The sequence below is a fragment of the Suricata suricatta genome, chromosome 1, assembly GCF_006229205.1.
Source record: "Suricata suricatta isolate VVHF042 chromosome 1, meerkat_22Aug2017_6uvM2_HiC, whole genome shotgun sequence".
NCBI lineage: Eukaryota > Metazoa > Chordata > Mammalia > Carnivora > Herpestidae > Suricata > Suricata suricatta.
The window spans coordinates 39,385,878-39,396,336 of NC_043700.1; the positions used below are offsets into that span (position 1 = coordinate 39,385,878).

The 10,459-nt window shown below is 41.9% G+C and overlaps 1 protein-coding gene across 1 annotated transcript in view; it reads right to left on the reverse strand.

Annotated features, from left to right (window-relative positions):
• Positions 1-4,237: 4,237 nt before the first annotated feature.
• SLC18A1 (solute carrier family 18 member A1) overlaps positions 4,238-10,459 on the reverse strand; it is a 27,561-nt gene continuing 21,339 nt past the window's right edge. The window contains 7 exon segments of the mRNA XM_029941614.1: positions 4,238-4,545; positions 5,371-5,415; positions 5,418-5,512; positions 5,711-5,830; positions 6,088-6,151; positions 7,667-7,718; positions 8,849-8,927. Of these exon segments, the coding sequence (XP_029797474.1) occupies positions 4,432-4,545; positions 5,371-5,415; positions 5,418-5,512; positions 5,711-5,830; positions 6,088-6,151; positions 7,667-7,718; positions 8,849-8,927 (569 nt within the window). The 3' untranslated portion in view covers positions 4,238-4,431.

The window sequence follows — 10,459 nt, forward strand, 5'->3', positions numbered from 1 at the left end:
ACCTTGAGTCTTGAACAAACAAGACTAACACATTGTCTTCACAATCTGCTTCTGTACATGCTTACTTGTTTGCTTGCTAAATTTGTTTCACAGGACCCTGTCTCAGGTAACCACTCCCCTTTTATTGCAAAAGTTCTTGCTTTTGTAAAACTGCTTGCTCCCCCCTCCCCTTGTGCTGTGATTGGTCATTTCAAACCTCATCGGAGACAAAGAACTCTAAAACCGATAGATTCTCGCCAAAAGTAATATCTATATGTAAAGATACTACTGGTTACTATTAGATGCTATAACCTGTAATTGGCTGACTAATAAATTATATACTCCCAAAATCTTAAAAACCCCATGCTCCAGCCCGGCGGTGTGCTCCCTGGGTACTTTCCTCACTTGGGAGGAGCCATTCGGCTGAACTGAAATAATCTATAATAAAGCTCTCAAAAACTCTATCTGACTGTTGCCTGAGTGAGTTCGATCTCCGTGGGTTACAACATGAGTAATGTGTAAAAATGTCGAGTCACTACATTGTATATCCAAAACTAATCTAGCACTGTATGTTAACTATACTGGAATTAAAAACTTAATTTAAAAATAGACATTTAGGCTCTCTCGATGATTTGGCTATTGTAGAAAGTGCTGCTATGAACATTGGGGTACATGTGCTCCTATGCATCAGCACTTCTGTAAAAATAATTTTAACAGGAGAAACCTAACAGAGGACCATAGGGAGAGGAAGGGGGAAAGGGAGCTGGGGAGAGTGAGGGACACAAATCATGAGAGACTATTGAATACTGAAGACGAACCATGGGCTGACGGGGGAGGGGGAGGGAGGGAAGGAGGTGGTGATCATGGTGGGGGGCACTTGTGGGGAGAAGCACTGGGTGTTATATGGAAACCAATTTGAAAATAAACTATTAAAATAATTTTAAAGATATACTAAATCAAGAAAGAACTGAGTACATTTCTTAGATGTAAAAATAAAAACAAAAGTAAATAAATAAAACACCTAAAAATTTGAAGCTGGAGGATCATATTCAAGGGTGAGGAGGCATGAAGCGAAGCACGGTTTTGTTTTGTTTTTGTACACAGTTGAATTATATTTTTGCATTTTAACTATTGTATATTTCAAGATAGGCACTGCCTTAATTTGTTGGTGTTGTATCTTCCACCCAGGTTTTGTACTTTGTTTTTTAAATTATTTTTACTGTTTTTATTTATTTGAGAGAAAGAGAGAGAGAGAGAGAGAGAGAGAGAGAGATAACATGAACAGAGGAGGGTCAGGGAGATAGGGAGCCACAGAATCTGACGACAGACTCCAGGCTCTAAGCTAGCTGTCAGCACAGAGCCAGATGCGGGGCTCGAACTCACAAACCATGAGATCATGACCTGAGCTGAAGTCGGACGCTTAACCGACTGAGCCACCCAGGGGCCCCCCGCCTTAAAAAAAAATTTTTTTTATCATTTATTTATTTTTGAGAGACTGGGTGACAGTGTGGTCAGGGGAGGGGCAGAAAGAGGGAGACAAAGAATCTGAAGCAGGCTCCAGGTGCTGAGCTGTTAGCACAGAGCCCATAGCCCGATGCGGGGCTTGAGCCCACGTACCATGAGATCATGACCTGAGCTGAAGTTGGATGCTTAACTGACTGAGCCACCCAGGTGCCCCCCAGATTTTGTACTTTGGAAAGAAATGTCTTTTGGTTTGTTTCCAACACTTCCTCTGAGAATGCGCAATATTTCACTGGCTCATTAGACCAACTGTCTTTTCTGTTGTATCATAATTGGTAATTCAGAGTCCATCATCTTATAAACATGTTTATGGTCTCTTCAACTCCTCTCTTTCCAAAGGAGAAAATGCACATCTTCATCTTTTCCACAGAGGAGGTCATCTGACATTGTATGCTACTTAAAAATATATATATTGTGGCTGATTTTGTATCTTTAGAAAAACTTAGTATCACTTATAAATGTGAAAAGTTTATAATACATTCTTTTCTTCATATCGTATATAAAGCCATGAATAAAGAACAATCCCATTTATTATTTTTATGGTATTCTCCTTTTATATTTTTTCCAAACATAGACTATGTTTATGATCTATTTGTGATCTAAAATAAAAAATGCTCCCTGACTTACTTTGTAGTATGTGTTAACTTTTGTATAATAAATTATAATTATTATAAATTATGTCCATTGTTTTCCCCTTAAATATATCTTTTATGTTGCTTAATGCTAACTGACAAGTCAAGGATGGGTCCCTCTTTATTTTTTAATGTTTATTTATTTTTGAGAGGGAGAGAGAGAGAAAGAAAAAGACAGAGAATGTGATCGGGGGAGGGGCAGAGAGAGAAAGGGAGATACAAGATCTGAAGCAGACTACAGGCTCTGAGCTTTCAGCACAGAGCCTGAAATAGGGCTTGAACTGTGAGATCATGACCTGAGTCAAAGCCAGATGTTCAACAGACTGAGCCACTCAGGGGCCCCTGGGATGGGTTCTTTAAAAAATTCTTCCTGTTTTTGAGAAGAAACTCTTTTATTATTAACTTATTATTTTTTAAATTTAAGTTGAGACTCTTTATGATAGAGAACAAACTGAAAGTTGACAGAAGGAAGTAGGTGGGAGATAGGCTAGATGGGTAATGGGTATTAAGGAGGGCACGTGTGATGAGCACTGGATGTTGTATGTAAGTGATGAATCACTGAATTCTACTCCTGAAACCAATATTGCACTGAATGTTAATGAACTAAACTTTAAATTTAAAAATTCTTCCTACTTTATAAATGTGGTAACAATTTTTGTAACAAGCCCACTTTTTATTATAAATCTTCCTCCACATGTAAGAGGAGTGTATCATCATCAGTACCCCTGACTCTTCTGCACCCTACCTTATATCACGCCCACTTTGGTACAGGGAGCCAAATGTACTCAGTGTACATTTGTAGTTACAGCTTACATATTCTGACAAAGGATTTTCTAATTTTACCTTGGGCTCTTCGAATTCTGAGATAATATCATGTTGACTAAATGACAATATAGACACATCTGATTTTGAAAATCAGGTAAGTCTAGTTAATACTAACCCTCTAAAAATATATCCATAAATCAGGTATCCATTGTACAAGTAATAAGGATTCACTCAGGTTCAGCTTGAACTTGTTCCAGTAATTTGGGGTTGTTACTGAGCCCAGCAAACTCCTGCAAAGAACTGTAATACTCAGAGACAGATACCATTCCAGCGTAAAGTTTGAACATCTCAATCTGATATCGAAGTACACCCACAGCCTGCACCTGTGGGCCTTTCCATTCCTGCCTCCACCTCCATCTCTACCATTATTCCCACCCAGACTATGAGCATTTCTGCCTCTTTGTACCTTAATACAGAATGTATACTAACTTGCATTAATGATCATTTTTATACTGTGCATATCCTGTGTGCTAACATATATGGCAAACTACTTACAAGTGGGTGCCATGACTCTCATCTTTTTAAAACCCCATATTTAATAACTTTGAAAAAGATAATAAAATGTCAAAAAATTTTAGGACCTATACATTTGCCCATATATTCTCTTTTGCTATAAAATAGCATCTAGTTTACTATGTCTGAATTAGCTAATATCTTATTCATTAACAAGTGAGAATTATTACCCATTATAATCCTTGTATAGGAAATCCACTGTTTGAAGGGATTTCAGGAAAGTTTCTTTCCACTTCCTCTGGTAAAATCTTGGAGTTAATAAATTGTTTTCTTTTTTCTGTCCTCCTGCTTTTATTTCTAAGAGTCAAAGAGGTTTAGGAAAGGTAGAAACCCAGCTACCCATTCACTGAAGACAAAATCACTTTAGGAGCTATAGGTTTACCCACATAAAAACCACCCAGCTTCTAAAAGCCAAGCAAACAATTTCCCAAACTGGCAATTTGGCAGCAATACAATGTTTTCAACACAGCTGCGAAAACTCAGGAAATACCAAATGGAGGAACAGAGGACAAAGTTTTTATGGTCTGTTGGGGATTTGTCAAAGAAAATCAGATAACAGATGCAATGAGGTTTGTCATTTACCCCATTGGTTTCAGGGACATCTGTGCTCAATACTGTTTCCATAGAATGAGTCACTTCTTGCAGAATCCACTAAAGCTTAAGTTTAATTAGCCTTACAACAGCCTAGGAGAAAGCATCACTATGTCCTCCCATAAAAGATGAACCACTTGAGGCAGCAAAACTTAGATGAAGAGCTATGGGTTACATAGATAAGGAGAGAACCAAGGAATGGCACTCATGGAAGGGGAGGAAAAGAGATACCCAGGGGAGAGGGAAGTGAAGCCTGTTGAGCAGCCCATAGAGATCTGGTGATTAGGGAAAGAGGTGGTCACTCTTTGGTCACTGAAGTCCAAGGCTCATGGATCCACATGTGACAAGATTCAGAGACCACCTTCCACTGCTATTCCTCACTGCCAGGCTCCTCATCACTGTCCTCTCCCAGAGGAAATTCCTTTGTGGGCTTCTGAGTTGCACATATCTGGGTCTCCATGGGAAAGTTCTGGCTAAGAATTTCCTGAAACAAGAGGCAGGAAAAGAAATTACTGCATATCTTTTACCAGTCTCCCAGTTCCCTTCACTCACTAGCTCATTCAAATCTAGTGTTGTTTGAGAAAGACTCAAGAAACAGTGTATGATTCTTTTTCTGATTTATGTATAGGCATAGGCCTCCCAAGACACAGGTGTAACAACTCTAGTCAAGAGAAATATCTGGTATGCTGTTAATTGAATCTTAATGTGGTAATACAAGCTACACCAGGGAGCCAGCTGAAACTGGATCCATCCCCTATCAGACCTGTCTCCTTTCATCCCTTTGAGCAGCCCTTATAACCCTCACTAAAGCCACCAGGACCCTTAGGGTGCTCATGTTGCAATAAAAGGAAAGTATCTTATTAACTAAAATCATATATTGTGGTTCTCTTCCCTGAGGTTTTATACTTTAAATGATGGCCTGATAAAGGTAATGGCAGACATAGATGAATGAATGAATGAATGAGCCTGGAGGAATTTGCCTTCTTTGGGGAAATAATTTCATAACTCACATTCTGCTAGTAACTAAAGTACAGGATGCCTTTGATGGCCCCTGCACCTAAGCCTCTCATTGTTCTTCTTTATTTAGGATCCTCTTAACCACCCAGTGTAAGAAGCAAAATTGTTATGTAGAGAAGGGAAAATAAGGAAGAGAACAAAGGAAAGACAAAGGTGAAAATGAGATCAGAAAACATGGCAAAGCAGAAAAATATTCAATGAGGGAGGAAACAGCATACGTCGAAAACAAAATGAGAGAGAGATGGAAAAAAAACCCCAGAAGATTATTTTAGCACCAGTCAGAGCCCCTTACCAGCTTTTCCTCCTTGGCTGGGGGGCTTCTCAGGCAGTAACAGAGTAACAGAAAGGAGCATACATGATGTTGATGACCCCAATGATGACCATAAGCCAGGGGAAGCCAATGGCATGCACAATGGCTCCCCCAGTGGACGGGCCTGTGAGGAATAAGCCAAATTTACAAGTATTTATTGAGCCTTGCAAGGGGCAATGGGTGAACCAAAGGATGTCCTAAAGTCAAATATCTTCAGAAACCCCAGAGAATCAGCCTTCTGACTATTGCCAGCTGGTAAACAATAGATAAGAGGAAATGGGACACCAGGTCCTGGGTACTCCCCTCTCCCCTGCCAACATACCTAGAGCAAAGCCCAGGCAAAAAGCTACATCAGCTATGGCATAGACACTCCCATACACTGAGGTATGACGCAGGTCCACCAGATGTCCCATGATGGGCATTATAGAGGAATCCACCATACCTGTGGCCAGAGGAAACAGGACACTGTTAGCTCTACTCATAGTCCCTTCCCTTTTTGTGGAATCTTTCCTTCTTATCCTCCTTTAGTCTTTTTGCCTGCTATCCTTCCACTTAGCCCTGACACATTCCTGGTAGGAGTTAGGAGTCCACATTTTTACCAGCAGCCCTCTTCCTCCTTCTATCTTTCCATATACCTCCTCTTATCTGACCCAAGGCCACAATTCAGGAGGTTCTTGTCTCCTTTAAAGTCACTCTTACCGATGGAAAAGCCAATCCCTGCATTGGGCCCAATGAGACCAAAAATATTATGAGCCAGAGGAACCTGCAATGGGGAAGGGAGAAGAGTTCGTCAGGAGTTCACCTGAGTCACCACAGAAAGAGAGGATTTTCATGCAAAATGTATTTATTATTCACATGCTGTGCACTACATGAATTAAGTACCTGGATTATCACATCTCCTTATGAAGAAGAATCTTTACATCCAATTTAAAGATATGAAAGCTAGATTGGTGCCATTTGGCTTAAATGTTTTATCCAAAGTTAAGCTAATAAGTCTAAACCTCAAATTTGACTCTAACAATGGTGCTCTTCTGTTTCTTGAGCTTCTATTGCATGAATTCTCCTCTTATTTTAACCTCCCTCCCCAGACACACATTTCTGTCCTCACTATTCACTGAATGGAATCTCCTCCCTTTTCTATTAGAAACATTCAAAGGCTTTAGTTAAATTCTAAATTGGTAGCTACTGGAGCAAGACAAAAGACACCAACAGCCAATTACCTATAATCTAGAGGGTCAGGTGGCAAAGTTTGGGGTGCTGCCCCATCAAGCTAGTGAAACTCATTCTTTTGCCTTCCCAATCCCCCACTGAAAGCCTTACTTTCCTCTTTTGCTGATTCCTTACCTCCCTCCCTCCTTGAGCACTGGTTACCTAAACCTGCCCCAAAACGTTTACCCCCTCAGAGGTTTAACATATCATTTAGATGATAGTGGCTAAACACAATGTTAGGGATTACTCCCAAGGGGTATTTATATTTTATCAGCAGTTTGGTTTAAGATTTACTGTGGGCTCACTATGTGCCAGACACTGCTGCAACTTGTATGCACAATCCTATGAAATGCTATCAGAATCCTCCCTACACAGATGGGGATATTGAGCAAGAAGAGGTGACATGTCATTATAGCTCATAGTCACACAGCAGCAAATGGAAAAGCTGGGGATGACTGTGGAGCTTATGTTCCTGATCAGGACCCCCAGCCTGTCTTCAACACTGAATTCAGTGCCTTACAGATCTAGTCACATCTCCCTCAAGCCTAGGAGACAAGTGTGCTGATGATTCCCATTATGGAGAAGAGAAAATGAAGGCTTAGAGAGCTTGAAGGGGGCTCTTGAAAACAGAAAAGCTCTTCTTTCTTTCTTTTTCTACCAAACATTCTGGCACCAGAGCCTGCAACTCAGATGATGGTTCCCCTAGGGTCATGTCAGGGTGGTATGAATACATTAAGTCATAAAATTCATCACTCTGTTGGCCCAGAAATAGATACCAACATGGATAGTTTCATGTGTCCATAAATAGGGCCTCAAACCTCTGGCTACAGTTACCCTTCCTCCCTTTTTCCCTCCTCCTTTAATGGCATGCCTGATGGCATCTCTCCCAGTGCTAAATTCCCACCCATGCAGAAACAGTCCTTCCAGCAATCATTGTTAAGTTAACCCTCTGTTCATTTTAAAGAAAAATGGTCTTTAAATGTCTGGGTCTCTCTCTCTCTCTCTCTCTCTCTCTCTCTCTCTCTCTCTCTCTCTCTCTCATATACACACACCTAGAACTTATACTTACACAAAGCAAGCTAGTACCTATTACCATCATCCCAATCAGGGAGCACAGCCACCTGGAAGAAAAGAGACATCAGCAAATAGTGCTAAAGGGAGAAATCCCTTCCACCAGCCACCTATCTCAACCACACTGATCAGTTCTACCACCCCTAATTCCAGGAAACCCTTAGGATGTGAGAAGATGAAAACATCTCTATATGACTTCTTTATAATCAGGTTAGTCCTTTCCCTGTCTTTTCCATGCCCTCATCTCTTCCCAGCTCCATATCTTTTTCATAGTAGAAGCAGAGGAGGTACAAGGAACATATTCTTTCTTCCTCTAGGAGAGGAATCAGCTTACACAGAAGGTACTTGCCCCTTGGGAGTAACCCTCAAACTTAATTCATGCTACTTCCCAATTCAGACTGTCTCACCCATTCATATTTTATATGGTCTTCAAGGTCCATCTCAAAAGCCACAGGAAATACCAAACTTCTTTCCTTTTCTGACTTCTAATAGCAAAGAAATCTGAGCTCCAAATAAAATTAAAGCTGTTTTCATTGTAGTTGAACAGAATCCATACTCGTATCTTTTAGCTCACAACCTTTTCTACTTGTTGACCTTTGAGATACCTCTTTAAAATGCTCTAGCACATTTATCTACATGTTGCTGTCCAGCTCTCCCAACACCACCTGTTGAAGAGGCTGTCTTTTTTCCATTAGACTAAAGGAGGAGGGGGAGGGAGGTGGGTGATGGTCATGGTGGGGGGCACTTGTGGGGAGAAGCACTGGGTGTTATATGGAAACCAATTTGGCAATAAACTATTAAAATTAAAAATAAATAAATAAATAATTAAAAAAATAAAACACTCTAGGAATCTATGGAACACAGTCTGATAACAACTGCCCCCAAAGTACTGAGCTTTTTCATGGCTGTTCTCTGTGAGGTTATTTTAGTACTTCAACTAGACAACCAACATCTGGAAAGTAAAGGTTATCTTTCACAACCAGCTCAGGGCCATCATTTCTCCATACTCTCCTCAGCACCTAACCACCCTTATCCTCATTGTGGGTAGTTTTTATCTATGTGTACTTGTTCTAAAATTTAAATCTCAGAGAAGCTGTTCATTATCCTAGGTGCAGGGATACTCTCAAAAGGCTCTCTCATCCTATATTCCTATTATTCTCCAGAGTCCCAGGCTACATACCGACCCATCTTGTTGGCCAACACAGCAAAGAGGTTGGTGCCAATGAGGTAGGACACACTGGCAAGCAAAAAAGCTAGACCTGTAGAAAGACAAAGGTCCTCATCTTAGGACATACCTAGTTAACTATTATATACTTTATTTCCTACAAGGCAGTTAAGTCCCCCTATTACCCTCAAGGACCACAAACCACTTTGTTTTCTGGGTTTGGAGAACCTTGTGCAAACCCAGAGCCGTTGACATAAGGCTTTCACCTCCATTAACCTCAAGAAGAGGGCTTTGTTTAGCTTTAATACAATGTGCTCCCAGCTCCCCACTTAAACTTCTTAAAGAATGGCCATAATGAGCCATTCTCACATTTAAAATCTTTTTTTATTATCAGCATAAGAACATCATTAGCAAATTAATTAATTACTTAATTAAAAAATTTAAAAAAGGAGCGCCTGGGTGGCTTAGTCAGTTAAGCATCCAACTTCAGCTCAAGTCATGAACTCACAGTCGGTGGGTTCAAGCCCCGTGTCAGGCCTGGAGGCTGCTTCAGATTCTGTGTCTCCCTCTCTCTCTGCCCCTCCCCCACTCACTCTCTGTCTCTCTCTCTCTCTCAAAATAAAATAAAGACATTAAAAATAAAAAAATTAGGGGTGGAGCCATGATGGCAGAGAGGAAGGGAGCTCCGTAAACTCCCTCCCCACCGTTTTTCGACCTGAGAAGGATATTACCTTCATCTCAGAGAGCGGAAGGAGAAAATACAAACTCTAGAAGGAATAGAACCTCAAGGATACCTGAGTGAGTGGGGACGAACGGGGGGAGATCCGAGGACAGGCCAGCCCAGGACGGGCAGGGGAGGTAAGATCCCCAGCCCAACATGGCGCAAGTGCGCAGTGTCCGAGAGACAAAGGGAAGAGACAGAGTCGGAACACGCTCATAGAACTGTCTCTGGGGAATAGGTATAGAATGCTTGGCTGCCCTTGGAGACAGAAACCCACTCCATAGATAACTGCTGGGTAGCGGGGTGCAAGAGAAGGAATAGCCCCCAGCCCTAAGCCATCTCAGCGGGGAATCAGAGGCATCTGGGGCTGTGAGAAGCAGCTGTGCTGGGGAGGCGCACTCCTCGGTGGGAAGCGGCCAGAGTGGCGACTGCGCCAGGTGCAAGCAATTCGAACTTGGTTTTGGGAACAGGACCAAGGACCGCATTTCCACGGCACACCTCGCCCCCTGCACGGACTGCGCGAATCCCGGGTCCCCACAGGGAAGAAATAAGGCGCACACCGACCGGACCTTTAACAAAGAGTCGGTGGCGGGTGGAGGCCCAGGCGCGCGCTCAAAATGTAGGAGCTCCCAGCTCATTTTCAGCAGCGCATAGCGTCTTGAGCAAAGCTATTGGAAACTAAGAGAGACTCGGTTTTTTGCTTTTTGTTTTTTTCCTTTCCCCCATTGCAATTGCGATCCTGACTGGGGGTGGGGACTCCGCAATTGAGTCTGTGAAGGTGCGTACTTCACCTCCTGCTGCTCATTTCCCATCAGGCAGGGGCGGAGCCTCTGAGAGCAGACTCCAAGACTTACCACATCAAACCAAGCCTATCCACCAGAGGGAGCTGCTGCTTGCTTTTTTTT